General features: G+C 42.7%; 1 protein-coding gene and 1 long non-coding RNA gene across 2 annotated transcripts in view; one reads left to right on the forward strand and one right to left on the reverse strand.

Annotated features, from left to right (window-relative positions):
- Positions 1 to 21,932, reverse strand: part of LOC146811895 (sulfotransferase 1 family member D1-like) — a 266,881-nt gene that overhangs the window by 62,807 nt on the left and 182,142 nt on the right. Inside the window, exons 4-5 of the mRNA XM_085618859.1 lie at positions 15,200 to 15,297; positions 14,808 to 14,934 (exon numbers count right to left, since the gene is read on the reverse strand). Of these exons, the coding sequence (XP_085474985.1) occupies positions 14,808 to 14,934; positions 15,200 to 15,297 (225 nt within the window). The remainder of the gene's footprint in view (positions 1 to 14,807; positions 14,935 to 15,199; positions 15,298 to 21,932) is intronic.
- The window catches only part of LOC146811896 (uncharacterized), a 166,063-nt gene continuing 155,293 nt past the window's right edge, over positions 11,163 to 21,932 (forward strand). Inside the window, exon 1 of the long non-coding RNA XR_014966796.1 lies at positions 11,163 to 11,255. This is a non-coding gene — a long non-coding RNA (uncharacterized LOC146811896). The remainder of the gene's footprint in view (positions 11,256 to 21,932) is intronic.

Raw genomic sequence — 21,932 nt, forward strand, 5'->3', positions numbered from 1 at the left:
CCTTTGCCCTCCCAGCTACAGTCTTCTGAAAGGTATCATAACATTTGTACAGGTGGTGCTTTCATTTCTCAATCATCTGAATGCACGGAAGATGTACATCAAGAAGAACTTGGTCCGCGAACAAAGACTGGCCATTTCAGAGTTAAAAGAAGATAAAGAGATTATCATCAAGCCAGCCGATAAAGGCAGAGTCTCGGTCATCTGGTCCAGAGACGACTATTTGAATGAGGGAAGGAAACACGTGTTTAACCAAACTAGGTACAGAGGCATCCCCATGGATCCGGTGAAGCAAATCCAGAATAAAATAACAAAGATCGCGGATGAAGGACTAGAAACAGGTATTTTAGGCCAATTTCCAATTTCTATTTTTATTTATTAAGGAACTCCTACGGAGGTCCACAAAAATACACCAATACAATAAAAGACATATTTTAAATACAATACAAAAAATGTTTCCCTTTTTTCCCTAAAATACAATAGTAAAATAAAAAGTGGGACGAAGGATAGACATACTTTTTATAGAGTGCAGACTTCTTCAATATCCAACCATTAGACACTACAACCTAATAGCTAGATTTTAAAAATGTCCTAATAAATAGCCAGAAAAGTTTTTAAAAATTGGAATATCCTATGACAGACCATTTTCTTTGGTGGGGATAAAACAAATGTTCGGGCCTCCTGAGCAGAATGAATATTAAATTTAATAAATGATGATCTTAAAAACCTACGCCTTGCCCTTTGTAATTCCGGACACACAAATAGCACGCGATTGAGATCCTGGATTTGTATATGACACAATTCACAAATTCTCTCCTCTCTTGGGATTTTATCCCAAATGCCAGTAACTTCTCTTAGGGCAACAGGTTAAGTCTCAAAAGAAGCATCAGTCTTCTAATCCCATGTGGATGATTCCAAATTAAATAAGGTTGTGGCCTTTTCCCCAAGGCACTCCCACAAACCAACTTATTGTCGGACTTAGATTTACTTAAAACTATATATCTTGCCATACTAATCAAGCTTGCAGACTTCTTGATTTAAGAATAACTTCAGTGCAGACTTTGGCATAGGTGAATGACTATTTGAACTGAGCCGAAATATGTCATTTGCGTAAGCAAATGATCTAAAGAATGCTGATTGATCCTTTAGCTTGTGAAAGATTTCCATTCTCAAGACGGCCCTAAGAGAGCCTTCACTCCCCAAAGGAGAGCATTCCCCCACCTCAGGACTGCTGACAGAGATAAAATATAAGAAGAGACTAGACTAAATTCCAAGCGTAGAACATGTGGGGCAGCCAGAGAATTTAGATTACAAATTTGGCGGAAGAACCGGCCTTCAGCCTTATCAAAGGCGAGTCAGTAGTTATTATCTAATACTTTGGCAGCATAGGTTAATGAGGGATGAATTTTAACCTTGAATACTGACAGGACAGGACTAAAATGGCGTCTCTCACAGGTTTTATAAAATCTGCTTAGAGCTCTGGCCTGGGAGGCAGCCTTACCAACACACAGTTTGATATGCTCTGAATCTCGCCCGTTTTAAAAAAAAACTTTTCCCAGGTAAAAATATGAGTCAACCAATTCTAGTTCTTCATGCCCCAACAATCACTTATACCCTTTCTTTATTCTATGCCCTTTCTTGCGGAAGATTAGGATTTTGCTTTTGGAAATATTAATTTTCAGAAAATGGTCCTCCGCATATTTAGTTAGGTCATCCAGTCGACGTTGGAAGCCAATAGAAATTAAATTGAAAATTGCAACGTCGTCTGCATATAGTAGGGAACCGATGGACAATATACCAATTCTAGGGGCATCCCCCCACACTGAATTTAATGTGCCTGGGAGATCATATATATAAAATGAAAACAGAAGAGGGGCCAACAGGCAGCCTTGCTTAAGCCCATTATCAGTCTCAATTCAACAAGATAGACCCTGTGGGCCTCCCATCATCACTTGACACCAGGTGTCTGTATGTAATTCTATCAAGAGACCCAGGAGATGTGTGGCATACCGAGATGGAGAAGCTTTCTCCACAGCATTTGATGATCCACTTTATCAAACGCCGTGGAGAAATCAATGAAAGCCGTATAAACTGGCATGCTTCATGAGAAAGTATATTTCTCTACGATGGTCTGGACAGCCGCGATGTTGTCCAGGGTTCCATGATTCTTTCTAAAGCCAGCCCGTTCTGGTGGTAAGATGTTCTGGTCATTGGCCCATTGCTGCAGGTGATAAAGTATACTTTATGCAAATAATTTGCCCGAAGCGTCCAACAACGCAATCTGTCTAAAACTAGTAGGTAAACTCTTCTGGCCCTTTTTGTACAAAGGAACTATAATACTCCTCTTCCAAGAGGAGGGGATATTAATCGTTAGAAAGCAGAAGTTAAAAAATGGCGCCAAAAGAGCTCCCCATGCCGCTGGCTCCTTTTTAATTAACACGATCGGGATTCCATCTGGCCCTTGTGCGCTGGAGGTTCGAGCATTCTTTATGTAACCCACTACTTCCTACCTTGACGGAGGACCATATTCCAAAAAAGAAGACTCCTCTATGGCGGGCATCAAAAAAGGTACTGAACCATTATTTTTATATAATAGTGAAATATAGACCACCCACTCCCTTTCTGGAATCGGATTAGGGAGAGCCCTCTGTATTGAATCACAATAATCTGCTTCCAGATGCCAGTGTTTCTTTGAGTCTTTGGCTCTTGCGGCTTCCCTCAACCCAATCTATTTGGCATCAAACTCCCTTCTCTTTTCTCTGAATTTATTACGACTTCTTGCTCGCTTAAGGCGATTGATTTCCTGTTGTTTGCCAATGGAGAATTGTAAATGTTGTTTTCGGACTAAACGGTTAACTTCTTGATTTAATACTTTCAGCAAAGGCAAACCCTGGTTTTCAATACGGGGGCCAGCTGAATCAGTACTTACATTTTTTATCTCCTTCATTTGGGCCTCGAAGAACTGTATAATGTTTGCGGAGGCAAGGCCCTGCTGTTCTACATGACTTTTCTTCACTATCACACCTACCTCGGTGGTTTTCTTGGGGGTCCAAATGGAACGTCCATTAGCTTTATTAAAAACCACCGAGCCCTGGTCCAGGTTCCCTTGAGTCAGCGTGGGGAGATTAAAGGCTATTGTCAAACCTATTATGCTGTGGTCACTCCATACTGACGGAGATATCACTAAGTTTTCACAGGCCCCAAAAATTTGGTAGGAGACAACCACATAGTCCAATAGGCTTTGTGTATAATGGGAGTTGAAAGTAAATTCTACTATTTCATCAAGTGGTACCCTACTAATTAATATTACCAAGTCCATGCTTCTGGTACTATCAAGCAAGAGAAAACCCATTTTGTCCGATTTTTTTTTTTTGGCAGTAGAGAATCTGGAATATGCCAGATTTCCTCTTTATCTGGATTGGCATAAGTCTCCAATGCAGAATTAGAGATTTTCACATTAAAATCTCCCACTAATATAACTATGGTAGCTATCTCATGAATATAATATATGAGAAGAGTGTACTCAACAAATGGTTGAAGTTTCTCCCTGGAGGGATATATAGATTTGCCACCAGGAAGAAGGTAAGACTGCCAGATTCTCCCAAACATGACAGTTTAAGGCAAATACAGAGATTTGATGGGTGGAGAAAGACTTTCGGATTCCAGTTTATCGAGTTATTGAGCAAAATGGAAAACCTCCCGCTGGCATGTCCCCTTTCGGAGTGCTTGACATAACAAGAGAAAACAAAAAAGCCATCACAATCAAAATCATTGCATGACCAGGTCTCTTGTAGACATATAATCGAGGGATTCAAGGATTTTAAAAAATTCAATTTCTCTTCTTTATGACCTAAACCGGCCAAATTCCAGAACAGAAGTACCCCCTCTGGCTATCTCAAAGGACCGCTTGGTATTCAGGGCTTTTGCAACCCATCTCCACTGGGCCAAATTGTCTTCTATGTCTGTGTCCTGACAGGTGCCTACGGCATCTGACTTCAGATATATTGAGCGACCCCTTTTATTTAATATGACCATAATATTTTAAACATTACCAAATGGGAACTCTGAGTCGGGCCTAAAGCGTCTAACACCACAGGATTACCGGCCCTCTGTACTTTCGGGCACTGAAATGTAGGACACATAGTGGAATATTCCTTAGATTCTAATACAGGCATTAGATTCAGCCCTCGTTTTAAAACGTGCTCGCAATTCTGCATGACCAGATTGGCCACAATCAGAGAGCTAAAGATGACTCTAGAATAAAAAAAGCTCTCATGCAGGTTAATCTTCACGAACGAGATATCCCTACTTTCTATCAACTTTAATGCCTCTATTTCAGAAAAGAGCTTAAGAATGAATCCTCTGTTTACCGGACAGGATTCACCATCAAATAGCCAAATAAAATCCACGATGGGAGAGGAAACATTCAGCACCACATTATCTTTCTTTACTCCGTCTCTTGGGGGGATCCATAGAGGCACTCTATCACCACGACTGACAGATTGTGCCTCCTCATTAAAATGAGTCGTCAGGTGCGACACAGTAGTGGTGATTGGAATATCTTACTTTCTATTATACGATGATGTTATCCCTGTGAAAGTTCTATTAGATCCCGTTTGTAAGTTGCCCAGTGCTTGCAACTTCACCTCTAAGTTAGTATCCACTCTGGCCCACTGTGCTCTAGACCATGTCTGATGTATGGCAGCCCCACCTCCCATTAGAATTCCCCTACCCAAGGGATCGCACGACTCACTAGTCTGGAGGGAATAGGGTACTTGTGGACACTGCAACACTGGACTTGATGGAATACCTGCCATTCCTGTAGCCCCCATTCTCCATTTTGATGTTAAATGCACTATAATCAGGTCTCTGGGAGCACCCTCCTCAGCTGGCAATTTGAGACCTCCCTCCTCCATTGTAATCTGAGGATCACTCTGGCTATCGGGGATCTGTGGGAAAAGTAATTTTGCAATTTTTCCGTTTAGGGAATCGTCTAGTCTTTTTATGTTTCTTTTTCATATTATTCCCTTTTAGGTTTATTGCAAGACCTCCCTTTTTCTTAGCTTTTGACCCTCCTTTCCCCGATGAGGTAGGGGGTTGGGCCTCTCCCCTGCCTTTTTGCCCCACATAACTCCTGATTTTCTCATCTTTCTCGTTATCCCTACTGCCCCCCTTTTTCCCTTGATGAACAATGGTTAAGATTTTAGTGCGACATTTCCCAAGGGGGGCCCACTATGGACTCCCCAAAAAGTGAGTTTAAACAAAGCTCTGCCTTTTCAAGATTACACAAAGGTTCAATGGGGGGCAATAGGAAAAGGGGTATTCCTGCTTGAACAGACACATCTCTCTGCTCTCTCCGGGGGACAGGAGAAAGAGGCCTAACATCTGTCTGTTCTCCCGTTTGCATAAATATCTTAGGCGAAGGTTTAATGATGTCAAATGTTGTTACCTTTTGCACTTCAGACAGCATTACAGAAATCATTTCCAGCATATGGTCTGAACTTAATACAGATTTCTCCAATAAAGACAAAATGGAACGTAGTATTCTTTCAGTACAGACAAAATATTCAGAGGGCACATCATGCTTCTCATTTACATTTCCCAACTTCACTTGTGAACAAGGCAGGAATATATCATGTACATCATGTTCATCGTAAGCAAACTCCAGGGAAGTACCAATCAAGTAACTTGTGCTACAATATAAAAAAAAGGCAAAGAAAGTCGTTTGGGGGAAGAACTTTGAATTGAAGTATTCTTCTTCCTAAACTACTCTTAGAATAACCATCTTTGTCAGCATGATCATAAGGGACTTCCCAGCCCCTTGTTTGTGCTTCTATATCAATGTCTGGAAGTGTAAAGTCTTCCCTTGGGTAAGATTTTCCACATTCTGCTGCCTTCTCATCCATAGCAAAAACGTCCCCCCCCTGAATCCTCCCGGAGTCCTCTGGTACACCCAGGTGCACACTCATCACTTGTTCCCTTGTCAGTGCCCCCCTGCTCTGGAGAGACAACAAATACAGCCACAGTCATACAATTTAATTTTTCCCTATTCACAGGAATGTTTTGATGACTCTGCTGGTTAAGAAGATGTTCCAAATCCAGTTTTTCATACAAGTCAGCGACTGATGCGGTGGATGGACCAGCAGTAGGACACTCTAAGTTTGATTGATTTAGAGAAATGTGTTGTTTGCTCTGCTGGCTCTGTTGGGTTGAATGGTGAACAAGAGAACCGGGGCCCAGGTTTATGCATGGGGGTATCAGATGGTTGCCCACTTGAGCCTTCCTCCGCACCTGAATTTGTCTGGCCCGTGGCCCCTTCGCAGTACTTTATCTGACCCCCCGCGAGGCCACAAGGGTTTCTCCGTGCTTTTCCCAAAGACGAGAGAGGAGACGTTGCTAGGAGAGGCTTAGAAAGCAAGTCTTCTTGATCTAGTATTGCCTCCACAGGAGCAGACCAAGGAGTTTATCGAAAGAAGCCAAGAATGGCTGGCTGGGCTTTATAACAGAGATGCGGTAGATGTCTGGTCCCGCTATAGGATCTCCTTAATCTACTTATACGGCTTGGTGACGAGGAAAGTACACGCCCGAGCGTAATTTTTTAGAGGACATCTCGCACCGGCATACTTAAATGTCAAAAAGGTACAAGCTCTTGCCTCCACTGAATTGCTTGTTAAAAAATTATCCAGTGAGTCAGTTGTCAACCTGATCCCAATAACTGATGAAGCTTGAGGCTTACTGTTACTTGCAGCTTTTCCTTTATTTCTGCGGCTGATGGCTGAAAGCACGCTCAGGCAGCGCACTGGTGGCACATGACAGCAAGCACACCAGACAGAATGAGGAGGAAATGAGAGGAGACAGATGGGAACACCACAGAGACCCTGCTCCCCCTGACTTCCTCCCTCCTTACCTCGCTCCGGACTCCGCTCCAGGCGCTGATTGTCATATCGTCAGTGTCTCATCAGTGTCACCACAGGCCGCTACAGCCTCAATAGTCTCAATTACAAGAGGCCCCTTAGCCACCAGCAAGAAAGTATGAGAGACTGCCACCGACTGCCACTCAGCCACCAGCAAGGAAGTATGAGAGACTGCCACCGACTGCCACTCAATCGGTAATCAGAGACAGGTCGCAGAACACAGCTGGACAAAGATGCCCGATGTAAAACACCGTCTCTATCCGCTGGGCTGGCCGACGGTCTGACAATGGTCAGACGGCGGGCACTTGGTGAAAACGCTCGTGAAAACACTGGGAGCGAAAAAAGCCGCCCGATGTCCCTGGCTGCTTGTTTTTTCTTTTGGGTTTTTTTTTTGGCGTTTTCAGGCATTTCGTTTCCACTGCCTCCTTCGCTGCTTGAGCTGCTTGAGCAGGCACGAATTCCTCCACGTAGAACCAAGCAAATTCCCGGTTCACTCCCCAGCTTCCTCCACGAATGACCTCGCCCGTCACCCTTTGCCACCGCCAACCTCAGCGACCTCAGGGGCGGGGGGCCAAGCCAGTCCCAGCTCACAACTCAGCAGCTTTTCTGGCGGCTTTCCTGCTGCAGCGGAGTTTTCTGCAGAGACGTTCACAGCCTGCCCGCTCTGCCTGCTCTGCTCCTCAACACGGGCTCGACTGACCTCATGCAATGAATGAAAAACAAATAAACATCTCCTGCTGGTTTTGCGTACTCACGCGATGAAGATAAACAAATAAATGGTCTCCTATATTTTAGGCCCTAAAGAACACGAGTATCTGACCAAAAAGTACCCAAGAACACATGTCATTTGCTTTCTGCCGAAAGTACACAAGGACGCCAAAGATCCCCCTGGTCGCCCGATTGTCTCAGGGTGTGACTCAGTGTTGGAACCTGTGTCACAGTCCACAGATATATTCCTTAAACAATTTTTGAAGGAAGTCACATCTTACCTACGAGGCACAATGGATTTTATTAATAATGTTGAAGGTTTTGAATTCGACCCCACTGACCATAGATTGGTGACATTGGGCGTTGTCTCACTATATACCCAGATCCCCCAAGAGGGGACTGCGATGGGATGTCCCTTCGCCCCAAAAATGGCGGTGCTGTATATGTCCAGGTATGAAGAAAAGTATGTCTACAACAACAATCCATTTGGAAACTGTTATATCCTGAGTTTTACTTAATTGTAATTAGCCTAGGTCTTCCTAGCTGCTCAGCCAGAGTGAGAGATGGTAACGGAATGTTGGTGTGACTGTGATGAATGGAATGCCTGGGTGCCTGTGTGGGTGAGTGATGACAGTTGGAGATGGGCTGAGCAGCTAGGCAGGCTGCTCCTGGTGGGGCCGTGATATGGGCTGTTACATGGGCTGACATAGAGGCTGTAACAAGGGCCTAGATAGGCTAATGATGAAGCTGGTACGTGGCTGAACCTTGTCTGAGGTGATCTGGAACTGGATCTAATAAAGAAGGCTTTGAAACCTACAACATGGCTACAAGTGTCATCTTGTACAGATCACAACATATTTATTTTGGCGACGAGGATGGGATATGTCCTGTGTAAGTCGCCCTGCGCTTCAGATGTTGTATGTGTGTAAGTCGTCTTGCGCGTCACATGTTGTCCTGTGTAAGTCGCCCTGCGCTTCAGATGTTGTATGGGTGTAAATCGTCTTGCGTGTCACATGTTGTCCTGTGTAAGTCGCCCTGCGCTTCAGATGTGGTTGTGTGTAAGTCGCCCTGCGCCTCACTGTTGTGTACCCTCTATGTGGTCCATATTGTGGTACACTTGTGTTTGTAGTGTCGGTTCACCCTTGATGTCTGTTTATGGCCTCGGGTGTTTGTCGTGGTGTGTTCACCTTTCACTACGTGTATTTTGTATGTTCAGGGGAAAGAAGGAGGGGTCACTGCTAGTTAGACAGTGTTAAGTCTTCCCCAAAGTACGCAGTGTTAAGTGCGTTGTAAATTGTTATAATACTCTTCATGAGGGAGGATGGGTAATGTTGATGCATGTTATATTATGATATGTCGTTTTTGCCTTTCTTCTCTTTAATTTACTTTGTTCTTGCTTTAGTGATGTTTTACTTTTGGTTGCATCCTTGAGTTATGGACATTACGGTTTATTTTGTGTATAGTTCTTTGCTGTAGTAATGTAAACTTTGTTTTCATTTTAAAAGGAAAGGGATAATGTTATATCCTGAGTTTTACTTAATTGTAAATAGCCTAGGTCTTCCTAGCTGCTCAGCCAGAGTGAGAGATGGTAACGGAATGTTGGTGTGACTGTGATGAATGGAATGCCTGGGTGCCTGTGTGGGTGAGTGATGACAGTTGGAGATGGGCTGAGCAGCTAGGCAGGCTGCTCCTGGTGGGGCCGTGATATGGGCTGTTACATGGGCTGACATAGAGGCTGTAACAAGGGCCTAGATAGGCTAATGATGAAGCTGGTACGTGGCTGAACCTTGTCTGAGGTGATCTGGAACTGGAACTAATAAAGAAGGCTTTGAAACCTACAACATGGCTACAAGTGTCATCTTGTACAGATCACAACAGAAACCATATAGTACAATGGTACTGATACATCGATGACATCTGGTGTATCTGGGCAGGTAGCGAAACTGACCTTGTGAATTTTCACATTTGGCTACCATGTGATCAGTTTTTGCGTGTGAGACGAAATTGCACACACAGAGAAGATTATGAATTTCACGCAACATGCTGACTGAAAAACTCAAAGAAAAAGGGAACCCCCATAAACTGCTGAAACACTCAAGGAAACGTGCCTGGTTCACACCACGAGAGGAACTGTTGAAAAAGAAGCCAAAAATTGGATTGACTAGATTGGTATGTGTGACCACGTTTGACCCACACACCAACACATTTAAAAAGATTATTCGTTAAAATTGGCACCTCATCAAAGACGTGGCTGAGGAACTACAGGTGCCACTCTTTGCCCTAAAGAAGAACAATAGTATTGGCCAAGTGATAACTAGAGCATCGGAAGATAAACAAAGAAGTCCGGATACCCTACGTCCTTTCTTGAACCTTCAACCCGTCAAAGGTCACCACAGCCGTGGGAATTGTCAAGCTTGCAGCTCTTCAATTGAAGGCACAGTATTTGTAAATGGCCGAGATAAATGGACACACAAACAATTCTCTAATTGCACAACAAAAAACATTGTTTATGCAATCACTTGCCCCTGTTCTCTAATTTATATCAGAAAAACGACAAACGAAGTTCGCCAATGTATTGCTCAACACTGCTCTAGGCTGAATAATAAGGAGCAAAACGCTGCGTTAGTTGCACATTTCCAAGAGCTAAAACACAATGAAAAGCAATTTCAATGGACCGTATTCAGCGTAATCAAACCCAACCCGAGAGGTGGAGACCCAGAAGTATCCCTGCTCAGAATAGAGGCATATTTAATAATGAAGTTCAACTCAGCCACCCGTGGGCTGAATGAAATGACTGAAATGAATCGTCTGTAAGCCAGTTTTGTTCAGTTTTATTATAATATGTTTCACACAAATTCCAAACTGCGCTCCAAGGCATCTCTTGATTACCAGAAACTACCAATCCCAGCATGCACCTTGGTGTACTCAATCACTCACTGATGCTATTCTACAAGTAATGCCTGTCAGGCGCATACATCGAGTTCCGCGTCATTTGTAATCTGCTGCTGCCGGTAAAGAAGGAGGGAACAGTTGAGCTTCATTCGAAGGCAAGTGAAACGAATGAAATGTAACATGCTTTTTCATAGAACTGCATTCCTGACCGCACAGGAACTAAAAGTACGGTTTCTGTGTCAATTTCATTAGATTTGCAGCAATGTTGCACTGAAGATCAAGAACACACGGGTGACTGAAATTTCTCCAGCACTCCAGGCAAGTTTTGTTTTGAACTTTCCTGCATTTATTTAATCGAAGCACACCCAGCTTAGAATTGCAGTTTGCACACGCAGATTTTTACAAAGTGATTGGTAACACAGTCATGAGCTTTAGAACTCCATTGATCAACTGTGTTTAAACATGCCCGTCACCACTGATTGATTCCGATTTTCATACTGTTTAAACCTCATGGCTGCAGGAAATTCAATAGTGCGCTTTAAGTTGAGCACATATTAATAAGCATACCGCTGCCTCTCTAGAGTGTACCTTTCCAAAACCTTGCATTTAAATCCCTCACTTAATGTACAAATGTCCCTCATTCCTTGTTTCAGAACCTATTGCATTAAATACCGAAGAATCGTAAGCAAGATAAAAAGCCTCAACACTGGACGCCCAAGAGTGTTCCAGCACTGATTACTAATGGTAAGGGTAGAACCCACCCCAACAAATGTTTTGTAGGGCAAAAAGTATATTTTGCACAAAGAAATAAAACATTGTTTTTTGTTCCGATTTTTTTTTTTGTGTTTGACCTAGTCCTGGGCCTGAGGAGAACCCGAAAAAATTTCAAGGATTTCGACCCAGCTAGTTGGATAAGACATTAAGGGGCCCATTAGCATTATGGGCGGATCACCACCGCCCGACCAGCGGTGGCGATATGCCCGCAAACACCGTCCCGATTGCCTACCAGGAGGAAAAGACCCATAATATGGTGGCGGTGCCTGGCAGGCATCGCCATCCATATTAGCATGAGGTATTTTCAATGCCTTTCCATGGCATGGAAAGGCATGCAGTTTTCGCTGCGGGACCCCAGGGGTGTGGGGGGCTGCAGGTACCCCCCAACCTTGGCATGGACAAGGTGGCAGGCACCGCGCGGTGCCTGTCACGTTGTGCATGCCAATGCACAACATGCATAAGTTGCATTGTGGCGCGTGCTGCTTACAGCACCCCCGCCGCAATACAATATAGGCAGGATGCCACTGCCACCGTGGCATCCTAATTACCATTGCGGGACCGTTGCACCTCTTGCGGGCGGTCCCGTTTGCCCTCGCAATCGTAATGGACCCCTAAGTTGTGTAGACTACAAGCAGCCAACAAACAAGGCAATCAGCCCGTTGTTCCATTCGCTCCCAACTAGCATGTAATGGTAGCATTCACATTTTGACTAGTGTATAAATATGTTGACCGTCATTCTTTTTAACTAGAAATGAAGGATAGGTCTGCCTATCAATTGTTATGTTTGTGTATTCACATGTTTTTCATTTTGTATTCATTCTTGTGATTATGTATGTTTTATATAGGTCTTGAACCGGTGTTCTTTCATGTACATGTTTGAAATGTCCATGACTTTTTTTTTTCAAAGAAGCAAAGTTAAAATTGAAGGTGAATTAAATCACTAAGACCACTAAATCCAATACGGTGGTCCTGTTTTTGTAGTTTTCAAATGAACTGTAGCACCCATACACTGTATAGTTCTGTTATATCAGCAATTCTAGCATGGCTCCCTGGATGTATAACTAATCACAGCATGACTTGTCCATGAAATTGGAAAACAATTGCAAAACGTCTTGTAAACCAAATAAATAAATATCTCTTTGTATGTTTACCTTAAAAAGGAAAGAAAAGTCAAATACATCAAACAGATCTTTTGAAATTAATGCTCAGACTGAAGATAAGAAACCACAATTCTATTTAAACTGCCAAGTAGACTCCCGTTCAGCAGCCATCTACCTCTGTCAGATTACACTCACTAAAATTAAACAGAATCTAGAAAAGAAAAATTGATAGCACAGAAACCCTATCAATGTGTAATCGGCACCTCACTCTAGAGTCTACGATCACAGACAAAATGATGAATATCTCAGGGTTTTGGATTTATGACAAATCGGATAACCAACTCAATGCAATTTGATAAACAAACAAAACTTCAAATGTGATTAATACATCAGTACAACACTACTCAATCCTCCAATTCAGCCCACAATCACCACTGCATAGCTAAACAACTCAACACAGAAACTGAAATCCATCACCACAATCTCATGCTTCATTACACATTCACAAACTCAGTCTCTCCCTATTCACACTTATGCATTACTATTGTTCAGGAACGCACAGCCAATACAGCTAGTCACTCCTCAAGAAGATCCGACATCGGAAAGATGGCAAAATTCCCCAAACTTCTCACTGGGATCTAGCATTAAGGACTCAAAATCCACCGACGTTTTTGGGGACCCCTTAAAGAGAAGGTTCTCTTATGCTAACCATCCTCTGCTACCAAATTTTATGGAAACTGACCCCCAATAATTTACTGAACCCCAATAATTTAGACATTCCGATTTTTACCACAAGCAGTTTGGCTCGAATTCAAAATTGTTGATCTAGTAGCAAGAGACACTACATGACGCAGCATTATTAGCAGAATACAATACAAATAGAAACTGGGACCACTCAATAAATGAGTTCTAGATGAAAAATAAATTTATAGGTATAAAACAGAAATATTTATAAGTGATGCAGAAAAATGCTATAAATGCCGTGAAGGCCCAGATACAAAGTACAAAATCAGAAAACACAATAATAGTCTATATTTAGGCAGTTAAATCTCCCCAGATTCTAACCGTCAAACTCATAAAGAGTACTGACAGCAATCTAAGTGAGAAAATAAATCCTCAAGCAAATTGGACCGAGCCTCGAGAGGAAAATGAGATGTCACCCAAACCTTCAAAATCAGGGTTTTTTATACACATTTTATGTATAAACAATTATCAAAACTGCAGATTCAGCATAACACGGTCATGGTTATCCCATAGTGGACAAATCAAAAAGCATTTTTTGTAAGAACTAATACCCTTAGCACTAACCCATTTCTTTAAGGTATGAGAAATCTTCAGTTTTCTTAATCAGCAACTGCTCCCTGGAGATGTAGAATAAAATATGAAAGATTTCTCAAACAAAAATTCATACTTGCAGCTGGTCACTGATTGGGACTGGTAATGACCAGGAGTACGATGAGCAGAATACCAGAAACTGCATCCATTAAAAACAAAATGGTGTCTCACCTAAAAATGTGGCATAACTATACTAAATTATAAATCTCACTTCGAAACCATATAATTATGTTGTTTCAAGTACAACATCATTAGTTCTTTGGTTACGAAAACATGCATTATCAAAATTATTGATTTGCACAAATAATTTGTAACCCAAAATGAATTTGATTTGATTGATTTAATTTAGATTTTTAATTTTAAATAGTGCACGAATGCCCTGGGGCATCTTAGCCCTGCTTCTTCAGTGGGTAGAAAAAGACAGTGGAAGGAAGTGCCACTCTAATGACTAAAGAGCCAGGTCTTAAGGGATTTTGTAAAAGACAAAAGGTCTGGGCAGTTTTTTAGATTTATGGGGAGAGAGTGCCATAGCTTTACAGAAATTGCATATTTATGAAAAAGCTTTGACACACACACAACACATATAAATTACACATTGATCACAGAGTGATGAGGGAAATAAAGAACCTCCATTCTGGTGATTGAATGCATTTTTCAATTGGGGCTAATAGTTTTTCCCAACTCTAGAGGTAAAAAGGCCATGTATCTGCTCCACCAAAACACTTGCACTAACTGTCAGGCTTCCTATTTAGGTGCCCCATCCTCGAACAGGGGTATGATTTGAGTACAGAACCTCACCCCCTCCACAAGTAAAGGACACCGTAGTACTACCTGTGGGGATGTTCTCCAGAGGATTTGCAAAGTTAAGGCCATCAAGGAAAAACAAGCGTAGCTGGAAAAAAGTGGGGGGAGGAACTGGAAAAGGATAAAGTGGCCCAGCTATTCAGTAAGTATAGGGACTTTCATTCTCGTAGTGTCCAAGACCTGTATGTGTCAACAGGATTCAGATCTAACCATTTGAAATGATATAGTTTATATTACGGTATTCCCCAACTGGAAGTTCTGTCAGAAGATTCCAAAGTCTTACCGTCTCCAGCCATGTAATTTTCCAGAAACTCGTCCCAGGTCCCAGGATCCGGATGCACCATCACCATTTTATTGAAGTAGTAATAGGACACCGCCACATCCTTAGCATTTCGTGCAACATAGATGATCTGCAGGAGGTGAAGGGGAAAAAGCATGTAACTAAAATCCAATTTGTTCTCTACTGTCACTTCACAGAAAGCCTGCAGGCTTACTAGCACCAGAAACATGGAGATGCTAACATACATCACAGGCTCTTCAAAAGGAAGGCTTTTGTTGAAGCCCTTTCATCCCTAAGGATGACTGGCTCCCTTCCCATCCCCTTAGTTTTCCATTTCTACAGGTTTCAGTCTCACATAAATCCACACTGCTCTCCTTCACTTCCAAGCTTGGTACCTTGCAGTTGTTGTCCCAGAAAGTCCTAGGAAGCAGCTTGACAGGCAGGTGGGTCTTAATGAACCTGGGAGATGGGGCATTGGCCAAGAGCTCAGTTCCTGTGGAAGGAAAGAAATATAAATTAAAAGAGGTCAGTGAGTCAAAGCGTCTGCTGCAGGATCTGAGTATAACATGCAGGCTGCAAGTTTCATTCTCTCCTTGATAGCTCACTGGGTTTATGCTATCTCAGTAGAGGTCTGTTTGTAACATGTAGGCCATATCTATCTTAGCAACATTTATTTCCATGGTTATTTAGAGCCTGACATCCTGCCCACCAAATCGTCAAGCCAGTGGAACCCATCTCCTTCTTTCTATTTGCCTAATCAGTTTACAGATCCCTGTCTGTCAGGGATCTCTGTGCCTTCAGTAGATCTTCCAGTGGTGAAGCTTCCCCGAAGGCACTGAACTTTGTTGAGCTGGTCCCATCTTTGTTGCACCCACTTGACACCCAGGGAGCTTTTCCCTTCTATGAGGTCCATTGTGTGTTCTCTTTACCTGACATCAACTTGCCTCGGATGATGCTCCTGCATTAGGAAATCAGGTGATGGGTGGGATGACCTTCACTATAATCTGACAACTCTGTAGTAGATAGGTCATCAGTTCAAAGGTTTATGCTGGTGAAGGCAGTGGAGGCTCTGGCAGTGTAAACCCACCTCTTCTTCAGGCTCTAAACAGAGCAGGAGAGCAGCCATTTTGGTGGGGCAGGATCACTCTGATTTACAGCAGTGCATCTACTCCCCTAAACCTTAAATGACACCATAAACCTTTTAGACATGCATATGCTATAAAGTGAGGTCTTTATGTGTTGTAATGACAACACCTAGCTGCCCCTGCTGGATGTAATAATTATTACACTCAATAAAATCCGACACAAAGGTGTTAAGAATTTATCTGATGCAATACTTAATGCCTGAATAAATGCTTGAAAACAAGCAACTGTCCTCCCATTGCTGAGGAAACCCTATGTGCATCCTTCAAGGCTTGCCAACTGCAGACCAATCTCTTTCCTATCACTCCCAGCCAAGATTGTAGAACAAATCATCAACAGATGCATTATCAAATACCTTCATGACCACCAAATCCTTGATACCACTCAGTTTGGTTTCAGACCAAACCACAAATCTGCTTCAATACACTAGCTATAATTTTAATTTTCATAACACAAGGACAGAGTCCCTGTGTCCTGAAAAGGTGGCTTCAACATTTGATTTCATCTTGTAGCCAGACGATGACAACACATGGTCCTGAGGGACCATTGGGTGCTGCAGAACCAAACCAGATGATGGGAACAAAAGCCCTTGTGACCAGTCTAAAAGCTTTTTGTTTTAATTTGTGACTCCTAGGACTACCGCGAGGCCAACCGTCCAGATATCTCTATGCTTTTATCCTTGATTTCTCCAAAACAGCTAAACAGATTTTCACCAAATCCCAAAATGAATGCTGCTGATTAACTCTCTTGGTTTCTGACAAATTGGTGTAATTCTGCTCAGCTGTTTTCTCTGTATCGCTGTTTAAAAATCCCTTTGAAAAGGCCATGAGGGAGTTGTGTTGTGGGACCCCCACTTTTTCTCGGGCCCTGCTTGATGGCTCACCTCAAAACTATAATGTAAAGAGCTAGTGGGGATGGACTTTTTTTCAAAACGTTTTGTGAAGATTCGTGTGAAATGGTGCCAAAGTTAATAGCAAAACAAAAAACGCTCTTCAAGTAGAAACTTTGACCTATGTACAACTACACAGTGGTGACTGCCACAGTGTAATTATCTATCTATCTATCTATCTATCTATCTATCTATCTATCTATCTATCTATCTATCTATCTATCTATCTATCTATCTATCTATCTATCTATCTATCTATCTATCTATCTATCTATCTATCTATCTATCTATCTATCTATCTATCTATCTATCTATCTATCTATCTATCTATCTATCTATCTATCTATCTATCTATCTATCTATCTATCTATCTATCTATCTATCTATCTATCTATCTATCTATCTATCTATCTATCTATCTATCTATCTATCTATCTATCTATCTATCTATCTATCTATCTATCTATCTATCTATCTATCTATCTATCTATCTATCTATCTATCTATCTATCTATCTATCTATCTATCTATCTATCTATCTATCTATCTATCTATCTATCTATCTATCTATCTATCTATCTATCTATCTATCTATCTATCTATCTATCTATCTATCTATCTATCTATCTATCTATCTCTCACCAAAATTAGGTATAGTGTGTATAGAGTTCCAGTGACCCCAGAGGTTAAAGTTAGATAGCACCTTACTCTCTATTTGTGGTAGAGTGGTTGAGCCGTAAGGCAGTATCAGAGGACATTGTTAAGCATTTGATGTACACACTCAGTCAGCAAATGAATTCACACACTCAAGAACTGAACTCTAGGCCAATTGTTTTTGTATCAAAAATATACTGTTGTTTTATTTTTAGAACCAAGCAAGCCTGGCACAGGTAAGCTTTAAATACTTAACAGTAATAATAAGTTGTTGTATGTAGAACAGTTTGAAAATGCAAGAGGAATTGTACTTTGTTTGATTTACAGGAGATGCAGTAGGTTGCAACACTTAGCAAATACAGTAAATTACAGGTAAGTTACTTTTTACGTTACTTTTCTAACTCAGTGCTGGATACCTAGATTCAGCACTGGGACATTTCTTGCAAACAAGTAAATAGGTTTTGGTTATTCGTGTGATTTTTAAAGAATATTTTTAGGTTTCAAAACTCCACACTTAGAAACTTTTTGGAAGAAAATTGTCAATGTTATCCCATGTAGGAAAAACAGGTTATCGGTTCAAAGGTAAGTTATTGACTGTGGGAGTAAAAATTCTGGGGTTAGACTCAGGGGTTCCCCTGGGTCAGTGATGCACTCTTGTTACACCCTCAGCGGCACTAGGGCAGCCGGGTGCAGAGGGTTGAGGCCCAATGTTATCCAATAAGGGATAGGGGGCCTCCGGTTGGTGGCTGCTGGCAAGTAGGCCACTGGGTTGTGGGAGCAAAGCTCCTAGGGTTTAGCTCATGGCAAAAGGGGAAACAATTTGGCACCAATGGTGCACCCTCAGAGCGGCACTAGGGCGGCCGTGTGCAGGGTGCTGTTTCGACGTTGGGCGCCCTGTGGTTTCCAATTGAGAACCTCCGGTTTGCAAAAGCACTGCAGGCAAGGAGACGAAGGACTTCTGGGTGCCACCACCACTTCGAGAGGTAAGTTGGGAAGTTAGGGGTTGGCTAGGCACCGTTGGTTTGGGCACACAAGGCCGTGGGGTCCGGTTGCAGGGGTGCCTTTTGGGGTCGGGTCTCCTTACCAGCCCCCGGGACGCGGTTAGCGGGGCCTTCTGGATTCAGACTGCAGGCGTCAGCTGTAGGCTTGAGGCAGGTCAGGGGTCACCAGATCTCGGTTCAGGATGGCCGGGGATGACCTCCTCATGGTGTTTTTTTACTCGGGCCCGGTTCGGTGGGTGCAGAGTGGGCTGGATTAGCGGTCTCCGGCTGGAGCCAGAGGTTGCAGTTGAACAAATCCGGTGTTCACGGGAGAAGCAGTCTTTGAAAGTGAAGGCAGCCAGGTCCTCTGGGTTTTTTGAGGTTGTTGGCTGCAGGACACACCAGGATTTCACAGGAGCAGGTTCGAGGGGAAGCAGGCCTGTACGGCTGGGGCCAAGTAAGTGGGTGTCATCCTCTTGTTAGCTCTGCACGGCTGTTTGGTACTTCTTCTTCTTTTCTTCTTGTCGTTTCTGGATCTGAGGAAGCAAGGTTCAGGGTTCCCCTTAAATGGTAGATTTAGGGGCGTTACAGGTAGGTAGAGGGCAAGGACCGATGGATCCCTTCCCTGGGGTGGGTGCACCCCCTATTGTGCCACCCTCCAGTGGGAGGGGGGCAGAAGCCTGTCCATGGTTGGTTGGGTTCCCCATCCTCAAGATGGCGGGGAATCTGAGTTGTACTTCACTTTGCCTCCCCCACCTGAGGGGTGGAGTTGGCTGAGACGAGCACACCTCTCCCTCACTTGTTTTTCCCATCGGTTCTCCCGCCCACAGTGGGGGGTAGAACCAGTGGGGACCAGTTGCTGAAAGCAGTAAGTGGTCTGGGGAAGCACACAAAAGCGGCATGCCTTTGAAGGTTCCCCTTCATGAACCCTGCCCATCCTGGGGAGGAGACTTTGCACCTCGTAACAGGATGTGCATTGTTTCAGGCCCCCAAGAGCAGCAGGCTCTCGACCCAGGGATCCAGAAACATGCCTGTTGATGGCAGCCTAGGCAGCCATTCAGTCGGGACACTGGAGGTGGGTTAGTTTTCAGGGGTTCTGAGATGCCCTCAGTGTACATTTTTCATTAAATCCCACACTGGCATCAGTGTGGGTTTAATGTGCTGAGACGTTTGGTACCAAACTTCTCAGTTTTCAGTGTAGCCATTAAGATGCTGTGGAGTTCGCAATGACAAACTCCCAGCACCAGATTCTCTTAATGGCAGCACTGCTCTTACAATGTCTAAGAATGGACTTAGACACGCACCTGTATCCTCACCACTGGTATAGTGCACCCAGCTAGAGGGGTGACTGATACATGCCAGGGCAGTGGGTTGTAGGCATGGTACACAGAGATGAGTGCCATGTCGACTCTTCACTTTGTTCTGCACCAAAACACACAGCCTGCAAAGGCAGTGTGTGTGCAAAGGTACAGGGCTTCTAAGGGTGGCACAATAAGTGCTGCATCCCTCAGAGGACTTCTCTGGTCACAGGGCCCTGGGTACCTATGGTTACATTTACCAGGGGCTGACCTGTGGCCAGAGATGCGAATTGGGTTTAGTTTTGGGGAAAGAACACTGGCCCTGGGAACCTGATTGGCAGGGACCCAGGGCACACCAAGTAAAAGTGCATCATGAGTCTGGCAAAAGTGGGGGGTTACTGTAACAGAAACCTATATATATATATATATATATATATATATATATATATATATATATATTCACTGAAAAAACCATAGGTTTCAGGGGCGTTATAGTTAGCTGGACTTTTCACTCGTACAAAACCATAGAAATTCCCCCGTTATAGTTAGTTCAGCTAACTATAACTCGCGCGCCCGCAATGCACTGCTGATGACGTCACATATTACATCACTCATGACATAGTCAGTGACATCACTTGACATCACTGATGACATCTCAAATGACATCACTGATGACATCACTGATGACATCATCCAGTGAATGTGTGTTTTTCTGAAAATTACATATGTTTTATATATGTATATCTCAAGGTCGATGGAAGAATAAATGGGTATATAAGTGTCTAAATGGATGATTTGTTTTTGAAAAATTGATTGTATAACTGACTGATTAAGTGTATCTTAGTGAATACATGGCTTAGTGAGTAATGTTTAAATCTATAAATATCTGTATCAGTCTCTCACTTTGTGTATAAGTGGCTGCATGGGTTGGTGAGTAGCTACATGAGTGTCTATATAGGTTATTAGTTGGTTTTTTGAGTATCAGTATAAGTGTCTGATGTCTGTATGGTTCGGTGGGGGGTATTACGTAGTGCATAGGTGCATGAATGAGTGACTCACTGTTTGTATGTGTTGAAGACAGCATGTGTGCAGGACTGTATGGGTGGATGAGTGTGTGCATGGGTGTGTTAGTGAGTGAATGACTGTCTCAATAGTGTCTCTATGAGTAACTACATATGTTTTAAACTAGTATATGTGACTATTGGTGTATATAAGTGAGTATATGTGAGAGTGAGAGATTGAAAGAGTTCATGTATGAATAAGTATGTGTTTCTATAAGTGATTGTTAAAAAGACTAAGTATGTGTAAGTTTCTGTAGAAGTAAGTGTGGTGGTGTGTGTATAACTGTATATGCAGGTAAACGGATGTTTGATTCTTTATTAGCATGAGTGACTATGTGTGTGAGTAACTTTATGGATGAGTGGCGTTGTGTAACAGGATGTATAGGTGTATGAGTACATATGATGAGTGAGTACATGTATGAGTGACTGTATAGGACTGTTGGTGAATGAGTGGATGTGGATGTGGATCTTACAATTACTGAATAGGTTGTTGTAACTGGTATTGGTATGTCCATTGTTTTGAAAATTTTAATTTCTATTTTTGAATGTGTGTATCAAAGGTTATATTAGGGGGCGAGGAGGTCTGCCACTCTATCACAAGGATGATGTCATGAGTGATGTCATGAGTGATGTCATGAGTGATGTCACTGACCATGTCATGAGTGATGTAATATGTGACGTCATCAGCAGTGCATTGCGGGTGCGCGAGTTATAGTTAGCTGAACTAACTATAATGGGGGAATTTCTATGGTTTTGTACGAGTGAAAAGTCCAGCTAACTACAACGCCCCTGAAACCTATGGTTTTTTTCAGTGAATTTCTAAGGTTTTTTATATGCTAATTCCTAGCTATAACATGCCTGAAACCTATGTTTTTTTCAGTGAATTTCAAAGGTTTTTTAAATGCTAATTTCTAGCTATGCCTACAGAGATAGGACATGTGAAGAAAGAAGGAAAAACGCACAGAAAGAAAAAAAAGAAATGCAGAAAGAAGCAACAGAAGTCCTCAAAGACGAAGAAAAGTGCAGGAAGAAGTATAACGTGCAGAAAGAACAAACAGAAGAGCAGAAACAAGCCTTGTTGCAAAATCATCCTGTACCCTCAA

Source organism: Triturus cristatus, chromosome 7 (genome assembly GCF_964204655.1).
Source record: "Triturus cristatus chromosome 7, aTriCri1.1, whole genome shotgun sequence".
Lineage (NCBI taxonomy): Eukaryota > Metazoa > Chordata > Amphibia > Caudata > Salamandridae > Triturus > Triturus cristatus.